At 40.6% G+C, this 19763-nt stretch overlaps 1 protein-coding gene across 1 annotated transcript in view; it reads left to right on the top strand.

The window, feature by feature from the left end:
- LOC122561449 (uncharacterized) overlaps positions 1 to 19763 on the top strand; it is a 166630-nt gene that overhangs the window by 76433 nt on the left and 70434 nt on the right. The window contains exons 53-66 of the mRNA XM_087999300.1: positions 2944 to 3006; positions 6175 to 6234; positions 6534 to 6596; positions 9119 to 9178; positions 9487 to 9549; positions 12122 to 12181; positions 12346 to 12405; positions 12710 to 12769; positions 13078 to 13140; positions 16309 to 16368; positions 16668 to 16730; positions 18817 to 18885; positions 19251 to 19310; positions 19619 to 19681. Coding sequence (XP_087855426.1) covers positions 2944 to 3006; positions 6175 to 6234; positions 6534 to 6596; positions 9119 to 9178; positions 9487 to 9549; positions 12122 to 12181; positions 12346 to 12405; positions 12710 to 12769; positions 13078 to 13140; positions 16309 to 16368; positions 16668 to 16730; positions 18817 to 18885; positions 19251 to 19310; positions 19619 to 19681 — 867 coding nt within the window. The remainder of the gene's footprint in view (positions 1 to 2943; positions 3007 to 6174; positions 6235 to 6533; positions 6597 to 9118; positions 9179 to 9486; positions 9550 to 12121; positions 12182 to 12345; positions 12406 to 12709; positions 12770 to 13077; positions 13141 to 16308; positions 16369 to 16667; positions 16731 to 18816; positions 18886 to 19250; positions 19311 to 19618; positions 19682 to 19763) is intronic.

Genomic DNA, 19763 nt, shown 5'->3' with positions numbered 1-19763 from the left:
GGAAAAACAATCCAGCCTATTTAGCATCTCCCGACAGCTCAAATCCTCCAAACCTGACAACATGCTTGTTAATCTTTTCTGAACCCTTTCATGTTTCACAACATCCTTTTGAGTGTGCTGTGAAAATCAAACATCAACAACATTTCCGATGGCAACCAGTCTAACTTCAACATCCACAGATACAAGTACACCAAAGTGAACTTAAAATTCATGTGAGTTGGTGTCGGATCTGTGCTTCATAAAGTATCTCGAGGTCAGGGGCTGGTCAAATTGACATTGGATATTGAGTTCCCATGGACACTATAGCAACAAGAAGAATCTTAAATTTTCATTCATCCTCTGGGATCTGGTTTCTGAGATATCCCTCAGTCATCTGATTTCTGCTAAATTAATTGACTGATAGAGCATGTTAAGATGTCCAGGGTTAACAGTATGAGAGCATGAAACTTATTCCCACAGAGCCCGAATTATTTGTGTTAATCAGAACAGTGCAATTATGTCAATGCGTGTTAAGATAAGTGATTTTATAGAGATGTTCACACTTCATCCATGAAACCAACCAGGACAGCCCCTATCACTATACTTCCACCTCTGAATTGCAGTCTGACCATATGTGAACATGTCCCACACTGAGAATCTGAGCACTCAACTCTTGAAAGTGATGACTGCTCTCAAAATGGCTGCTGACTGTCCTCACAGCTGGAGCAAGCCTGACAGTTTCTGTCTGTAGAAAACACACAATGCATATAATTAAAGAAGCATTCATAGACCCTGCTGATCTTGAGGCAAGTTTCATACAATGACGTAGAGATCACTGTCTTGTGTTTTCCTCATCTCCAGAGAGCTGATGAAGTCTAGTAGAAATTCAAAGGGACCTTTAGGCAAAGGGTAATATTGATGTTCTGAAGCAGGTGGATCAGCCAATGACATTGAGCATGATCACAGTGGCAATACAAGGTTTCTAGAAGCACATTATACCTTCAGTTTGTAATAACCATGTCAAACATGAAAAATAAATCTAGTTTTAGGAATGCTATTGGCTATAAAGTATTCAGATAGTTCAGTGAAAATCCATTTCAGATGATAAATCTAATGCTGTGAACAGTATGATGCAGAATCAGGAATCAATAATATGGAACTTTGTTCATGCTGCGGCAAAATCAAATAGAATACAATGATGCTTAGTGTGTGTCTTTCGCTTCAAAACAATAGGGATGAGGGAACCGGGGGCATTCTAGCGAAGTTTGCCGATGATACGAAGTTAGGTGGACAGGTAGGTAGTACTGAGGAAGTGGGGAGGCTACAGAAGGATCTAGACAGGTTGGGAGAGTGGTCCAGGAAATGGCTGATGGAATTTAACGTGAGCAAGTGCGAGGTCTTGCACTTTGGCAAAAAGAATAAAAGCATAGACTACTTTCTAAATGGTGAGAAAATTAATAATGCCGAAGCACAAAGGGATCTGGGAGTGCTAGTCGAGGATTCTCTAAAGGTAAACATGCAGGTTGAGTCCGTGATTAAGAAAGCGAATGCAATGTTGTCTCTTATCTCAAGAGGGTTGGAATATAAAAGCAGAGATGTACTACTAAGACTTTATAAAGCTCTGGTTAGGCCCCATTTGGAGTACTGTGTCCAGTTTTGGTCCCCACACCTCAGGAAGGACATACTGGCACTGGAACGTGTCCAGCGGAGATTCACACGGATGATCCCTGGAATGACAGGTCTAACATATGAGGAACGGCTGAGGATACTGGGATTGTATTCGTTGGAGTTTAGAAGATTAAGGGGAGACTTAATAGAGACGTACAAAATAATACATGGCTTGGAAAAGGTGGATGCTAGGAAATTGTTTCAGTTAAACGAGGAGACTAGGACCCGTGGACACAGCCTTAGAATTAGAGGGGGTCATTTCAGAACAGAAATGCGGAGACATTTCTTCAGCCAGAGAGTGGTGGGCTTGTGGAATTCATTGCCACGGAGTGCAGTGGAAGCCGGGACGCTAAATGTCTTCAAGGCCGAGATTTATAGATTCTTGTTGTCTAGAGGAATTAAGGGCTACGGGGAGAACGCTGGTAAGTGGAGCTGAAATGCGCATCAGCCATGATTGAATGGCGGAGTGGACTCGATGGGCCGAATGGCCTTACTTCAACTCCTATGTCTTATGGTCTTATGGACAAGCACCTCAACTGCAACGACTGTCAGTTCTACAACTGGTGAGCGAAATCATTTCAAACAATCAGGACAAGTTAATTGTGAACAAAGAAATGAAATATAATTGAAATTTAAATGTAAATGAAATGTAAGTGTAAATCTCCCCCAACGTATTCCATTCTAATTGGCTGGAATGATTGTGAATGCAATTTCAGCTTCAACCACCTTTCTCTGAAAGTAGGTCCAAATTTCTTTCAGAGCTCTTGTCCATTTCACATTCCTGTGGTGCCATGGAAATGAACATTGATTAGATTGTCGTAAAATCTCTGCAACTCAGGTCACTTTGCCTTTCTGATTAAAAATTACAAGAGTGGAGTCTAAACTAAATTGGCATCTGGTGATTTTGAATATCATTCATACATTTCAGAAGAATCAACCACATCTGTACCACCAACTGCAACTGGCTCTACCAGTGCTTCGACAAAAGGTGAGAGAGGAATTCCTTCAGTGTGGAACAGCCAGGCCTGAGTGGGAAATGATATTGTTACCTTAGTTCTTTATCAGGGCATTTCTGACAAATGAATACCTCCATCCTCGCGGAGCAAAGTCTTCAGTTCAAAACTAAAATACGAAAGGCGGCAGGCACCAGTGAGTGCTCGAGCACATCCAAATCACAGCAGCTCTGGGAGTACCTGGCACTGGATATGTCTGTGTTTCTGTGATGCTGACATTTGCACAATACTGTCCTCTTCCAACTTGGGCGTATTGAATGTGATTGCATTTGTTTCACTTCAGAACAAACAATGACAACAACAGGGATAACCACCACACCGGGTTCAACTGCCAGTTCCACAACGGGTGAGTGCTGTCTTTTTCATTCCACTTGATAAGTAATGAAATGAGTTAAAATGGTTACAACTTAAATGCCTGGTCAGTGAAGTCCCTGTGTCAGTCGAGGTTGATATGTCATAGTCTCAGCTCAGGAGGTTTTGGGAACATAAGACATTCCTGACACTTGTTCATCAGCAAAAATCTGTCGCTTCTAACTCCAGTAGACAATCCCCTGGTATTGGATCAGAATGGGTTCACACCCGGCATGCAGATAAATGTTAATTATTGATGAGTGTCAGTGTAACCTAACGTCAATACTGATTGCGCACTCCCATTATGGATCCGCCCTGAAAATTCAGTCTTTTCTTGGACATCAACTTTAACTAAAGAAGGTTAAGACACACAACAATAATGCTGTGTGTGCTGGAGATGTCACAAAACAGCAAGAGAACTTTCTGAAGAAAGCCAACAGATGTTCTATCATCTCCATGTCCAGAAACACAGTCAACAATCCCAGTCCTTCCACTTCTTTGGAATTTTGCACTGATTCCCTTGACTTTCTGCAAAAATATACTCCATTGGTTTTCTCTGAACATGGCATGATGATTGACATTTTGGTGATATCTGCTTCCATCCAGCAACAAGGAAGTTTGTTCTTTCAAAATACTACTAAATGTTAACAATGGTGCTTTGCTACTTACTTGATTTGAATGCTCCTTCTCTAATTGCTTCATGCGATTGTTAAATATTCTCCAACAGCTCTATTGTTGATCTGTTTTGGTGAAACATCTTCCTGTCCAATACACACACACCAACCTGCTCCGCTTCAATGATGATGATCTTGTGGGACCCAAATGGAAGGGATTGTGTTCTCAACTTGATTCCATTGGAGACTGTCAATTTGTCCAACAGACTTAGAGATTCCTAAGTGAATCACAAGACAACGTGGATGATATTAAAGGAGTAGTATTGCTGTGTAATCACTCCAGCAATGAGAGACATGGAGTCTTAGAGTTGTACATCACGGAAACAGACTCTTCGGTCCAACTCGCTCATACCGACCAGATATCCCAACCTAATCTAGTGCCATTTGCCATCCCTTGGCGCATATCCCTCGATACCCCTCCAATTCATATGCACATCCAGATCCCTTTTAAATGCTATAATTGTGCTAGCCTCCACCACTTCCTCAGGCAGCTCATTCCATACACACATCACCCTCTTCATGAAAAGGTTTCCCCGTCGGTCCCTTTTAAATCTTTCCCCTCTCACTCTAAACCTATGCCCACAAGTTCTGGACTTCCCCAGCCCAGGGAAAACACTTTGTCTGTTTCTTGTATCCATGTCCCTCATAATTTTACGCACCCCGATAAGGTCACACCTCAGCTTCTGACTCTCAAGGAAAAACAATCCAGCCTATTTTGCATCTCCCGAGAGCTCAAATCCTCCAAACCTGACAACATGCTTGATAATCTTTTCTGAACCCTTTCATGTTTCACAACATCCTTTTGAGTTTGCTGTGAAAATCAAACATCAACAACATTTCCGATGGCAACCAGTCTAACTTCAACATCCACTGATACAAGTACACCAAAGTGAACTTAAAATTCATGTGAGTTGGTGTCGGATCTGTGCTTCATAAAGTATCTGGAGGTCAGGAGCTGGTCAAATTGACATTGGATATTGAGTTCCCATGGACACTATAGCAACAAGAAGAATCTTAAATTTTCATTCATCCACTGGGATCTGGTTTCTGAGATATCCTTCAGTCATCTGATTTCTGATACATTAATTGACTGATAGAGCATGTTAAGATGTCCAGGGGTAACAGAATGAAAGCATGAAACTTATTCCCACAGGTCCACAAATTATATGTGTTAATCAGAACAGCGTAATTATGTCAATGAGTGTTAAGATAAGTGATTTTATAGAGATGTTCGCACTTCATCCATGAAACCAACAAGGACAGCCCCGATCACTATACTTCCACCTCTGAATTGCAGTCTGACCATATGTAACCATGTCCCACACTGAGAATCTGAGCACTCAACTCTTGAAAGTGATGACTGCTCTCAAAATGGCTGCTGACTGTCCTCACAGCTGGAGCAAGCCTGACAGTTTCTGTCTGTAGAAAAAACACAATGCATATAATTAATGAAGCATTCATATACCCTGCTGATCTTGAGGCAAGTTTCATACAATGACGTAGAGATCACTGTCTTGTGTTTTCCTCATCTCCAGAGAGCTGATGAAGTCTAGTTCAAATTCAAAGGGACCTTTCGGCAAAGGGTAATATTGATGTTCTGAAGCAGGTGGATCAGCCAATGACATTGAGCATGATCACAGTGGCAATATAAGGTTTCTAGAAGCACAGTATACCTTCAGTTTGTAATAGCCATGTCAAACATGAAAAATAAATCTAGTTTTAGGAATGCTATTGGCGATAAAGTATTCAGATAGTTCAGTAAAAATCCATTTCAGATGAGAAATCTAATGCTGTGAACAGTATGATGCAGCATCACGAATCAGTAATATGGAACTTTGTTATTGCTGCGGCAAAATCAAATAGGATACAATGTTGGTTAGTGTGTGTCTTTCTCTTCAAAAGAAGCGACCACAACAACAGGGACAAGCACAATAACTGCAACGACTGTCAGTTCTACAACTGGTGAGCAAAATCATTTTTAACAATCAGGACATGTTAAGGGTGAACAAAGAAATGAAATGTAAATGAAATTGAAATGTAAGTGAAATGTAAATGTAAATCCTTCACAACCTATTCCATTCTAATTGGATGTAATGATTGTGAATGCATTCCATTTTCTTCAAAAGAATCAACAGCTACAACACTAACAACCATCACAAGTGGATCTACTGCCAGTTCCACAACTGGTGAGTAACATCCCCTTTCACATTACATTACAATGTATTTTCACATCAGATTACCTTCATAGCTTCAAATCTGAGAGGGAAATGATATTTTCATCTTAGTTCTTTGTCAATGAAATTACGTCCATATTTTCATCAAACTCTTGTCCATTTCACATTCCTGTGGCGCCATGTAAATGAACATTGATTAGATTGTCGTAAAATCTCTGCAACTCAGGTCACTTTGCCTTTCTGATTAAAATTACAAGAGTGGAGTCTAAACTAAGTTGGCATCTGGTGATTTTGAATATCATTCATACATTTCAGAAGAAACAACCACATCTGTACCACCAACTACAACTGGCTCTACCAGTGCTTCGACGAGAGGTGAGTGAGGAATTCCTTCAGTGTGGAATAGCCAGGCCTGAGTGGGAAATGATATAGCTACCTTAGTTTTTAATAAGTCATTTCTGCCAAATGAATACATTCATCCTCGCGAAGCAATGTCTTAAGTTCAAAACTAAAATACGAAAGGCGGCAGGCACCATTGAGTGCTCGAGCACATCCAGTTCACGGCAACTACGGGGGTATCTGGCCCTGGGTATTTCTGTGATGCTGACATTTGCACAATACTGTCTTCTCCCAACTTGGGCGTATTGAATGTGATTGCATTTGTTTCACTTCAGAACAAACAACGACAACAACAGGGATAACCACCACACCGAGTTCAACTGCCAGTTCCACAACGGGTGAGTGCTGCCTTTTCTTCATTCCACATGATAAATAATTAAATGACATAAATTGGTTACAACTTCAATTCCTGGTCAGTGAAATGTCAGTGTCAGTTGAGTTTGACGTGTCATTCTCACAACTCAGGAGTTTGTGGGATCACCAGCCCTTCCTGAGACTTGAACATCAACAACATCTGCAGCTTTGATCTCCAGCAATCTCCCTGGTATTAGATCAGGAATGGTTCCCACCCAGCATGCAGATAAATGTTAACAATTGATAATTGCCAGTGTAACCCAACACCCAGGATTGGTTTACCGCAACATTACTGTTCACCCATCCCCAATATGCACATTAAGTGTCTGCTCAAACATCAAGTTTAGCAAAACAAAGTGAGGACTCAAAGTGTGCTGATGATGTGACAGAACATAGAGTGAATTTTGCTGAGGTTACTCAGCAGATTGGGGAATCATCTCTGTGTCCAGAAACACAGTCAGCGCTCCAAATCCTCCGACTTGTTTGGAACTTCGCAAGGAATCATTGGGCTTCCAGCATAAGAACATGTGTGAAGTATTTCCTCTGAACATGGTGTGATGATTAACATTCTGGTGATATATGCATCCATCCAGCAACAAGGAATTGTGCTTTTTTGAAAGTACAATTAAATGTTAAAAATGCTGGTTTGCTACTTACTGGTTTAGAATGCACCTTTTCTATTTGTTTCATGCGGGTGTTAAATGTTCTGCAACTTTTCTATTCCAGAGGTGATCTGTCTTGGTGAATGGTCATCCTGGTCCAATACGCACACACCAAACACCACCAGTCCATATGATTTTGAACTGATCTACCCTGTGCGCAAGCGATTGTGTTCTCTATATGATTCCATTGGAGAGATTCAGTGTCAATTGGTCCAAAACACTTCAAGGCCACCCAGTGAATCAACAGAACACGTGAAGTGTATTAGAGGATTAGGATTGCTGTGTCGTCTTCACCAAAATTCATCACAGGAATTTTGTTCAGACTACCAAATTCGAGTTTGCTGTGAAAATCAAACATCAACAACACTTCCGACGACAACCGGTCTAAGGACAACCTCCACTGAAACAAGTACACCTGGTAAATCTAAAATTCATGTGCGCTGGATTTGGGGCTATGATTTACAAACTGTCTCAAGGTCAGGTGCTAGTCCAGCTGACGTTGGATATTGAGTTCCCATAGACACTGTAGCCATTGGAGAAATCATAAATTTTCATTCAAACACTGGGCTCTGGTTTCTGATATATCCCTCACTCATCTGATTTCTGATAGATTAATTGACTGATAGAGCATGTTACGATATCCAGGGGGAAGTGAATGCGAGTATGAAAACCTCTCCCAGCAGAACCCCAAATGAATTGTGTTAGTCAGAACAGTATTTTTATTTCAATTGGAGTTCAGGTGAGTATTTTTGTCAAAATGTTTACATTTCATCCATGGGACAAATGAGGGCGGCCCCTATCGCTGTAGTTCCACCTCTCAATTATCAGCCTGACCATGCGTAACCATGTCCCATGTTGAGAATCTGAACACTCAAGCTGGCAAAGTGGTGACCGCTCTCAAAATGGCTGTTACCTGCCTTATAGCTGGAGCAAGCCTGACAGATGCTGCCTGTAGGAAATACACAATGCATATAATTGAACAACTCTTCGTTCTGTTTATTAATGAGGAGGGAAGTCTCACACAATGATCTCGGGTTCACTGTGTTGTGCTTTCCTCATCTCCAACCAGCTGATGAAGTCTGGTAGCAGGTCAAATGGTTCTTCAGGAGATGGGTAACATTGATATTCTGAAGCAGGTGGATCAGCCAATTGCATTGAGCATGATCACAGTGGCAATACAAGGTTTCTAGAAGCACATTATACCTTCAGTTTGTAATAACCATGTCAAACATGAAAAATAAATCTAGTTTTAGGAATGCTATTGGCTATAAAGTATTCAGATAGTTCAGTAAAAATCCATTTCAGATGATAAATCTAATGCTGTGAATAGAATGATGCAGCATCACGAATCAGTAATATGGAACTTTGTTCATGCTGCAGCAAAATCAAATAGAATACAATGATGGTTAGTGAGTGTCTTTCTCTTCAAAACAACAGGGACAAGCACCTCAACTGCAACGACTGTCAGTTCTACAACTGGTGAGCGAAACCATTTCTAACAATCAGGACAAGTTAATTGTTAACAAAGAAATGAAATGCAATTGAAATTTAAATGTAAATGAAATGTAAATGTAAATCTTCCCCAACGTATTCCATTCTAATTGGCTGGAATGATTGTGAATGCATTTTCAGCTTCAATCACTTTTCTCTGAAAGTAGGTCCAAATTTCTTTCAGAGCTCATGTCCATTTCACATTCCTGTGGTGCCATGGAAATGAACATTGATTAGATTGTCATAAAATCTCTGCAACTCAGGTCACTTTGCCTTTCTGATTAAAAATGACAACAGTGGAGTCGAAACTAAGTTGGCATCTGGTGATTTTGAATATCATTCATACATTTCAGAAGAAACAACCACATCTGTACCACCAACTACAACTGGCTCTACCAGTGCTTCGACAAGAGGTGAGTGAGGAATTCCTTCAGTGTGGAATAGCCAGGCCTGAGAGGGAAATGATATTGTTACCTTAGTCCTTTATCAGGGCATTTCTGACAAATGAATACCTCCATCCTTGTGGAGCAAAGTCTTCAGTTCAAAACTAAAATACGAAAGGCGGCAGGCACCAGTGAGTGCTCGAGCACATCCAAATCACAGCAGCTCTGGGAGTATCTGGCACTGGATATGTCTGTGTTTCTGTGATGCTGACATTTGCACAATACTGTCCTCTTCCAACTTGGGCGTATTGAATGTGATTGCATTTGTTTCACTTCAGAACAAAAAACGACAACAACAGGGATAACCACCACACCGAGTTCAACTGCCAGTTCCACAATGGGTGAGTGCTGCCTTTTTTCATTCCACGTGATAAGTAATGAAATGAGTTAAAATGGTTACAACTTAAATGCCTGGTCAGTGACGTCCCTGTGTCAGTCGAGGTTGATATGTCATAGTCTCAGCTCAGGAGGTTTTGGGAACATAAGACATTCCTGACACTTGTTCATCAGCAAAATCTGTCGCTTCTAACTCCAGTAGACAATCCCCTGGTATTGGATCAGAATGGGTTCACACCCGGCATGCAGATAAATGTTAATTATTGATGAGTGTCAGTGTAACCTAACGTCAATATTGATTGCGCACTCCCATTATAGATCCGCCCTGAAAATTCAGTCTTTTCTTGGACATCAAATTTAACTAAAGAAGGTTAAGACACACAACAATAATGCTGTGTGTGCTGGAGATGTCACAAAACAGCAAGAGAACTTTCTGAAGAAAGCCAACAGATGTTCTATCATCTCCATGTCCAGAAACACAGTCAACACTCCCAGTGCTTCCACTTCTTTGGAATTTTGCACTGATTCCCCTGACTTTCTGCAAAAATATACTCCATGGATTTTCTCTGAACATGGCATGATGATTGACATTTTGGTGATATCTGCTTCCATCCAGCAACAAGGAAGTTTGTTCTTTCAAAATACTACTAAATGTTAACAATGGTGCTTTGCTACTTACTTGATTTGAATGCTCCTTCTCTAATTGCTTCATGCGATTGTTAAATATTCTACAACAGCTCTATTGTTGATCTGTTTTGGTGAAACATCTTCCTGTCCAATAGACACACACCAACCTGCTCCGCTTCAAATGATGATGATCTTGTGGGACCCAAATGGAAGGGATTGTGTTCTCAACTTGATTCCATTGGAGACTGTCAATTTGTCCAACAGACTTAGAGATTCCTAAGTGAATCACAAGACAACATGGATGATATTAAAGGAGTAGTATTGCTGTGTAATCACTCCAGCAATGAGAGACATGGAGTCTTAGAGTTGTACATCACAGAAACAGGCTCTTCCGTACAACTCGTTCATACCGACCAGATATCCTAACCTAATCTAGTGCCATTTGCCATCCCTTGGCGCATATCCCTCGATACCCCTCCAATTCATATGCACATCCAGATCCCTTTTAAATGCTATAATTGTGCCAGCCTCCACCACTTCCTCAGGCAGCTCATTCCATACACACGTCACCCTCTTCATGAAAAGGTTTCCCCGTCGGTCCCTTTTAAATCTTTCCCCTCTCACTCTAAACCGATGCCCACAAGCTCTGGACTTCCCCAGCCCAGGGAAAACACTTTGTCTGTTTATTGTATCCATGTCCCTCATAATTTTACGCACCCCGATAAGGTCACACCTCAGCTTCTGACTCTCAAGGAAAAACAATCCAGCCTATTTAGCATCTCCCGACAGCTCAAATCCTCCAAACCTGACAACATGCTTGTTAATCTTTTCTGAACCCTTTCATGTTTCACAACATCCTTTTGAGTTTGCTGTGAAAATCAAACATCAACAACATTTCTGATAGCAACCAGTCTAACTTCAACATCCACTGATACAAGTACACCAAAGTGAACTTAAAATTCATGTGAGCTGGTGTCGGATCTGTGCTTCATAAAGTATCTCGAGGTCAGGAGCTGGTCAAATTGACATTGGATATTGAGTTCCCATGGACACTATAGCAAGAAGAAAAATCTTAAATTTTCATTCATCCACTGGGATCTGGTTTCTGAGATATCCCTCAGTCATCTGATTTCTGATAAATTAATTGACTGATAGAGCATGTTAAGATGTCCAGGGTTAACAGTATGAGAGCATGAAACTTATTCCCACAGAGCCCCAAATTATTTGTGTTAATCAGAACAGTGCAATTATGTCAATGAGTGTTAAGATAAGTGATTTTATAGAGATGTTCACACTTCATCCATGAAACCAACCAGGACAGCCGCTATCCACCTCTGAATTTCAGTCTGACCATATGTAACCATGTCCCACACTGAGAATCTGAGCACTCAACTCTTGAAAGTGATGAGTGCTCTCAAAATGGCTGCTGACTGTCCTCACAGCTGGAGCAAGCCTGACAGTTTCTGTCTGTAGAAAAAACACAATGCATATAATTAATGAAGCATTCATACACCCTGCTGATCTTGAGGCAAGTTTCATACAATGACGTAGAGATCACTGTCTTGTGTTTTCCTCATCTCCAGAGAGCTGATGAAGTCTAGTAGAAATTCAAAGGGACCTTTAGGCAAAGGGTAATATTGATGTTCTGAAGCAGGTGGATCAGCCAATGACATTGAGCATGATCACAGTGGCAATACAAGGTTTCTAGAAGCACAGTATACCTTCAGTTTGTAATAGCCATGTCAAACATGAAAAATAAATCTAGTTTTAGGAATGCTATTGGCAATAAAGTATTCAGATAGTTCAGTAAAAATCCATTTCAGATGATAAATCTAATGCTGTGAACAGTATGATGCAGCATCACGAATCAGTAATATGGAACTTTGTTATTGCTGCGGCAAAATCAAATAGGATACAATGTTGGTTAATGTGTGTCTTTCTCTTCAAAAGAAGCGACCACAACAACAGGGACAAGCACAATAACTGCAACGACTGTCAGTTCTACAACTGGTGAGCAAAATCATTTTTAACAATCAGGACATGTTAAGGGTTAACAAAGAAATGAAATGTAAATGAAATTGAAATGTAAGTGAAATGTAAATGTAAATCCTCCACAACCTATTCCATTCTAATTGGATGTAATGATTGTGAATGCATTCCATTTTCTTCAAAAGAATCAACAGCTACAACACTAACAACCATCACAAGTGGATCTACTGCCAGTTCCACAACTGGTGAGTAACATCCCCTTTCACATTACATTACAATGTATTTTCACATCAGATTACCTTCATAGCTTCAAATCTGAAAGGGAAATGATATTTTCATCTTAGTTCTTTGTCAATGAAATTACGTCCATATTTTCATCAAAACTCTTGTCCATTTCACATTCCTATGGCGCCATGTAAATGAACATTGATTAGATTGTCGTAAAATCTCTGCAACACAGGTCACTTTGCCTTTCTGATTAAAATTACAAGAGTGGAGTCTAAACTAAGTTGGCATCTGGTGATTTTGAATATCATTCATACATTTCAGAAGAAACAACCACATCTGTACCACCAACTACAACTGGCTCTACCAGTGCTTCGACAAGAGGTGAGTGAGGACTTCCTTCAGTGTGGAATAGCCAGGCCTGAGAGGGAAATGATATTGTTACCTTAGTTCTTTATCAGGGCATTTCTGACAAATGAATACCTCCATCCTCGCGGAGCAAAGTCTTCAGTTCAAAACTAAAATACGAAAGGCGGCAGGCACCAGTGAGTGCTCGAGCACATCCAAATCACAGCAGCTCTGGGAGTACCTGGCACTGGATATGTCTGTGTTTCTGTGATGCTGACATTTGCACAATACTGTCCTCTTCCAACTTGGGCGTATTGAATGTGATTGCATTTTTTTCACTTCAGAACAAACAACGACAACAACAGGGATAACCACCACACCGGGTTCAACTGCCAGTTCCACAACGGGTGAGTGCTGTCTTTTTCATTCCACATGATAAGTAATGAAATGAGTTAAAATGGTTACAACTTAACTGCCTGGTCAGTGAAATCTCTGTGTCAGTCGAGGTTGATATGTCATAGTTTCAGCTCAGGAGGTTTTGGGAACATAAGACATTCCTGAGACTCGTTCATCAGCAAAATCTGTCGCTTCTACCTCCAGTAGACAATCCCCTGGTATTGGATCAGAATGGGTTCACACCCGGCATGCAGATAAATGTTAATTATTGATGAGTATCAGTGTAACCTAACGTCAATATTGATTGTGCACTCCCATTATGGATAGCTCTGAAAAGTCAGTCTTTTCTTGGACATGAACTTTAATTAAAGAAGGTTAAGACACACAACAATAATGCTGTGTGTGCTGGAGATGTCACAAAACAGCAAGAGAACTTTCTGAAGAAAGCCAACAGATGTTCTATCATCTCCATGTTCAGAAACACAGTTAACAATCCCAGTCCTTCCACTTCTTTGGAATTTTGCACTGATTCCTCTGACTTTCTGCAAAAATATACTCCATTGGTTTTCTCTGAACATGGCATGATGATTGACATTTTGGTGATATCTGCTTCCATCCAGCAAAAAGGAAGTTTGTTCTTTTAAAATACTACTAAATGTTAACAATGGTGCTTTGCTACTTACTTGGTTTGAATGCTCCTTCTCTAATTGCTTCATGCAATTGTTAAATATTCTCCAACAGCTCTATTGCTGATCTGTTTTGGTGAAACATCTTCCTGTCCAATACACACAAACCAACCTGCTCCGCTTCAAATGATGATGAACTTGTGGGACCCAGACGGAAGGGATCGTGTTCTCAACTTGATTCCATTGGAGACTGTCAATTTGTCCAACAGTCTTAGAGATTCCTAAGTGAACCACAAGACAACGTGGATGATATTAAAGGAGTAGTATTGCTGTGTAATCACTCCAGCAATGAGAGACATGGAGTCTTAGAGTTGTACATCACGGAAACAGGCTCTTCCGTACAACTCGCTCATACCGACCAGATATCCTAACCTAATCTAGTGCCATTTGCCAGCCCTTGGCGCATATCCCTCGATACCCCTTCAATTCATATGCACATCCAGATCCCTTTTAAATGCTATGATTGTACCAGCCTCCACCACTTCCTCAGGCAGCTCATTCCATACACACATCACCCTCTTCATGAAAAGGTTGCCCCGTCGGTCCCTTTTAAATCTTTCCCCTCTCACTCTAAACCTATGCCCACAAGTTCTGGACTTCCCCAGCCCAGGGAAAACACTTTGTCTGTTTATCGTATCCATGTCCCTCATAATTTTGCAAACCTCGATAAGGTCATACCTCAGCCTCTGACTCTCAAGGAAAAACAATCCAGCCTATTTAGCATCTCCCGACAGCTCAAATCCTCCAAACCTGACAACATGCTAGTTAATCTTTTCTGAACCCTTTTATGTTTCACAACATCCTTTTGAGTGTGCTGTGAAAATCAAACGTCAACAACATTTCTGATTGCAACCAGTCTAACTTCAACATCCACTGATACAAGTACACCAAAGTGAACTTAAAATTCACGTGAGCTGATGTCGGATCTGTGCTTCATAAAGTATCTTGAGGTCAGGAGCTGGTCAAATTGACATTGGATATTGAGTTCCCATGGACACTATAGCAACAAGAAGAATCTTAAATTTTCATTCATCCACTGGGATCTGGTTTCTGAGATATCCTTCAGTCATCTGATTTCTGATAAATTACTTGACTGATAGAGCATGTTAAGATGTCCAGGGGTAACAGAATGAGAGCATGAAACGTATTCCCACAGGGCCCCAAATTATTTGTGTTAATCAGAACAGCGTAATTATGTCAATGAGTGTTAAGATAAGTGATTTTATAGAGATGTTCACACTTCATCCATGAAACCAACGAGGACAGCCCCAATCACTATACTTCCACCTCTGAATTTCAGTCTGACCATATGTAACCATGTCCCACACGGAGAATCTGAGCACTCAACTCTTGAAAGTGATGAGTGCTCTCAAAATGGCTGCTGACTGTCCTCACAGCTGGAGCAAGCCTGACAGTTTCTGTCTGTCGAAAACACACAATGCATATAATTAAAGAAGCATTCATACATCCTGCTGATCTTGAGGCAAGTTACATACAATGACATAGAGATCACTGTCTTGTGTTTTCCTCATCTCCAGAGAGCTGATGAACTCTGGTAGAAATTCAAAGGGACCTTTAGGCAAAGGGTAATATTGATGTTCTGAAGCAGGTGGATCAGCCAATGACATTGAGCATGATCACAGTGGCAATATAAGGTTTCTAGAAGCACAGTGTACCTTCAGTTTGTAATAGCCATGTCAAACATGAAAAATAAATCTAGTTTTAGGAATGCTATTGGCAATAAAGTATTCAGATAGTTCAGTAAAAATCCATTTCAGATGATAAATCTAATGCTGTGAACAGTATGATGCAGCATCACGAATCAGTAATATGGAACTTTGTTAATGCTGCAGCAAAATCAAATAGGATACAATGTTGTTTAGTGTGTGTCTTTCTCTTCAAAAGAAGCGACCACAACAACAGGGACAAGCACAATAACTGCAACGACTGTCAGTTCTACAACTGGTGAGCAAAATCATTTTTAACAATCAGGACATGTTAAGGGTTAACAAAGAAATGAAATGTAATTGAAATTGAAATGTAAGTGAAATGTAAATGTAAATCCTCCACAACCTATTCCATTCTAATTGGATGTAATGATTGTGAATGCATTCCATTTTCTTCAAAAGAATCAACAGCTACAACACTAACAACCATCACAAGTGGATCTACTGCCAGTTCCACAACTGGTGAGTAACATCCCCTTTCACATTACATTACAATGTATTTTCACATCAGATTACCTTCATAGCTTCAAATCTGAGAGGGAAATGACAGTTTCATCTTAGTTCTTTGTCAGTGAAATTACGTTCTTATTTTCATCAAAACTCTTGTCCATTTCACATTCCTGTGGTGCCATATAAATGTACATTGATTAGATTGTCGTAAAATCTCTGCAACTCAGGTCACTTTGCCTTTCTGAATAATATTACAAGAGTGGAGTCTAAACTAAGTTGGCATCTGGTGATTTTGAATATCATTCATACATTTCAGAAGAAACAACCACATCTGTACCACCAACTACAACTGGCTCTACCAGTGCTTCGACGAGAGGTGAGTGAGGAATTCCTTCAGTGTGGAATAGCCAGGCCTGAGTGGAAAATGATATTGCTACCTTAGTTTTTAATAGGTCATTTCTGCCAAATGAATACATTCATCCTCGCGGAGCAATGTCTTAAGTTCAAAACTAAAATACGAAAGGCGGCAGGCACCAGTGAGTGCTCGAGCACATCCAAATCACGGCAGCTACCGGGGTATCTGGCCCTGGGTATTTCTGTGATGCTGACATTTGCACAATACTGTCTTCTCCCAACTTGGGCGTATTGAATGTGATTGCATTTGTTTCACTTCAGAACAAACAACGACAACAACAGGGATAACCACCACACCGAGTTCAACTGCCAGTTCCATAACGGGTGAGTGCTGCCTTTTCTTCACTCCACATGATAAATAATTAAATGACATATATTGGTTACAACTTAAATTCGTGGTCAGTGAAATGTCAGTGTCAGTTGAGTTTGACGTGTCATTCTCACAACTCAGGAGTTTGTGGGATCACCAGCCCTTCCTGAGACTTGAACTTCAACAACATCTGCGGCTTTGATATCCAGCCATCTCCCTGGTATTAGATCAGGAATGGTTCCACCCAGCATGCAGATAAAGGTTAACAATTGATAATTGCCAGTGTAACCCAACACCCAGGATTGGTTTACCGCAACATTATTGTTTACCCATCCCCAATGTGCACATTAAGTGTCTGCTCAAACATCAAGTTTCGCAAAACAAAGTGAGGACTCAAAGTGTGCTGATGATGTGACAGAACATAGAGTGAATTTTCTGAGTTTACTCAGCAGATGTGGCATCATCTCTGTGTCCAGAAACACAGTCAGCGCTCCAAATCCTCCGACTTGTTTGGAACTTTGCAAGAAATCATTGGGCTTCCAACATAAGAACATGTGTGAAGTATTTCCTCTGAACATGGTGTGATGATTAACATTCTGGTGATATATGCATCCATCCAGCAACAAGGAATTGTGCTTTTTTGAAAGTACAATTAAATGTTAAAAATGCTGGTTTGCTACTTACTGATTTAGAATGCACCTTTTCTTTTTTTTTCATGCGGGTGTTAAATGTTCTGCAACTTTTCTATTCCAGAGGTGATCTGTCTTGGTGAATGGTCATCCTGGTCCAATACACACACACCAAACGCCACCAGTCCATATGATGTTGAACTGATCTACCCTGTGCGCAAGCGATTGTGTTCTCTGTATGATTCCATTGGAGACATTCAGTGTCAATTGGTCCAAAACACTTCAAGGCCACCCAGTGAATCAACAGAACACGTGAAGTGTATTAGAGGATTAGGATTGCTGTGTAATCTTCCCCACAATTCATCACAGGAATTTTGTTCAGACTACCAAATTCGAGTTTGCTGTGAAAATCCAATATCAACAACACTTCCGACGACAAGCGGTCTAAGGACAACCTCCACTGAAACAAGTACACCTGGTAAATCTAAAATTCATGTGTGCTGGATTTGGGGGCTATGATTTACAAACTGTCTCAAGGTCAGGAGCTGGTCCAGCTGACGTTGGATATTGAGTTCCCATAGACACTGTAGCCATTGGAGAAATCATAAATTTTCATTCAAACACTGGGCTCTGGTTTCTGATATATCCCTCACTCATCTGATTTCTGATAGATTAATTGACTGATAGAGCATGTTACGATATCCAGGGGGAAGTGAATGCGAGTATGAAAACCTCTCCCAGCAGAACCCCAAATGAATTGTGTTAGTCAGAACAGTATTTTTATTTCAATTGGAGTTCAGGTGAGTGTTTTTGTCAAAGTGTTTACATTTCATCCATGGGACAAATGAGGGCAGCCCCAATCGCTGTAGTCCCACCTCTCAATTATCAGCCTGACCATGTGTAACCATGTCCCATGTTGAGAATCTGAACACTCAAGCTGGCAAAGTGGTGACCGCTCTCAAAATGGCTGTTACCTGCCTTATAGCTGGAGCAAGCCTGACAGTCGCTGCCTGTAGGAAATACACAATGCATATAATTGAACAACTGTTCGTTCTGTTTATTAATGAGGAGGGAAGTCTCACACAATGATCTCGGGTTCACTGTGTTGTGGTTTCCTCATCTCCAACCAGCTGATGAAGTCTGGTAGCAGGTCAAAGGCTTCTTCAGGAGATGGGTAACATTGATATTCCGAAGCAGGTGGATCAGCCAATTGCATTGAGCATGATCACAGTGGCAATACAAGGTTTCTGGAAGCACATTATACCTTCAGTTTGTAATAACTATGTCAAACATGCGAAATAAATCTAATTTTAGGAATGTTATTGGCTATAAAGGATTCAGATAGTTCAGTGAAAATCCATTTCAGATGAGAAATCTAATGCTGTGAACAGTCTGATGCAGAATCACGAATCAATAATATGGAACTTTGTTAATGCTGCGGCAAAATCAAATAGGACACAATGATGGTCAGTGAGTGACTTTCTCTTCAAAACAACAGGGACAAGCACCTCAACTGCAACGACTGTTAGTTCAACAACTGGTGAGTAAAATAATTTCTAACAATCAGGACCAGTTAATTGTTAAGAAAGAAATTAAATATAATTGAAATTTAAATGTAAATGAAATGTAAATGTAAATCTTCCCCAACGTATTCCATTCTAATTGGCTGGAATGATTGTGAATGCAATTTCAGCTTCAACCACCTTTCTCTGAAAGTAGGTCCAAATTTCTTTCAGAGCTCTTGTCCATTTCACATTCCTGTGGTGCCATGTAAATGAACATTGATTAGATTGTCGTAAAATCTCTGCAACTCAGGTCACTTTGCTTTTCTGATTAAAAATTACAAGAGTGGAGTCTAAACTAAATTGGCATCTGGTGATTTTGAATATCATTCATACATTTCAGAAGAAACAACCACATCTGTACCACCAACTACTACTGACTCTACCAGTGCTTCGACAAAAGGTGAGTGAGGAATTCCTTCATTGTGGAATAGCCAGGCCTGAGAGGGAAATGATATTGTTACCTTAGTTCTTTATCAGGGCATTTCTGACAAATGAATACCTCCATCCTCGCGGAGCAAAGTCTTCAGTTCAAAACTAAAATACGAAAGGCGGCAGGCACCAGTGAGTGCTCGAGCACATCCAAATCACAGCAGCTCTGGGAGTATCTGGCACTGGATATGTCTGTGTTTCTGTGATGCTGACATTTGCACAATACTGTCCTCTTCCAACTTGGGCGTATTGAATGTGATTGCATTTGTTTCACTTCAGAACAAACAACGACAACAATAGGGATAACCACCACACCGGGTTCAACTGCCAGTTCCACAACGGGTGAGTGCTGCCTTTTTTCATTCCACGTGATAAGTAATGAAATGAGTTAAAATGGTTACAACTTAAATGCCTGGTCAGTGAA

Source organism: Chiloscyllium plagiosum, unplaced genomic scaffold, assembly GCF_037043375.1.
Source record: "Chiloscyllium plagiosum isolate Xiang-an unplaced genomic scaffold, Cpla_swu_hap1 HiC_scaffold_23, whole genome shotgun sequence".
Classification (NCBI taxonomy): Eukaryota; Metazoa; Chordata; class Chondrichthyes; order Orectolobiformes; family Hemiscylliidae; genus Chiloscyllium; species Chiloscyllium plagiosum.
The sequence above is the reverse complement of the archived record's forward strand: the minus strand, read 5'-3'. Positions and strand labels throughout refer to the sequence as shown.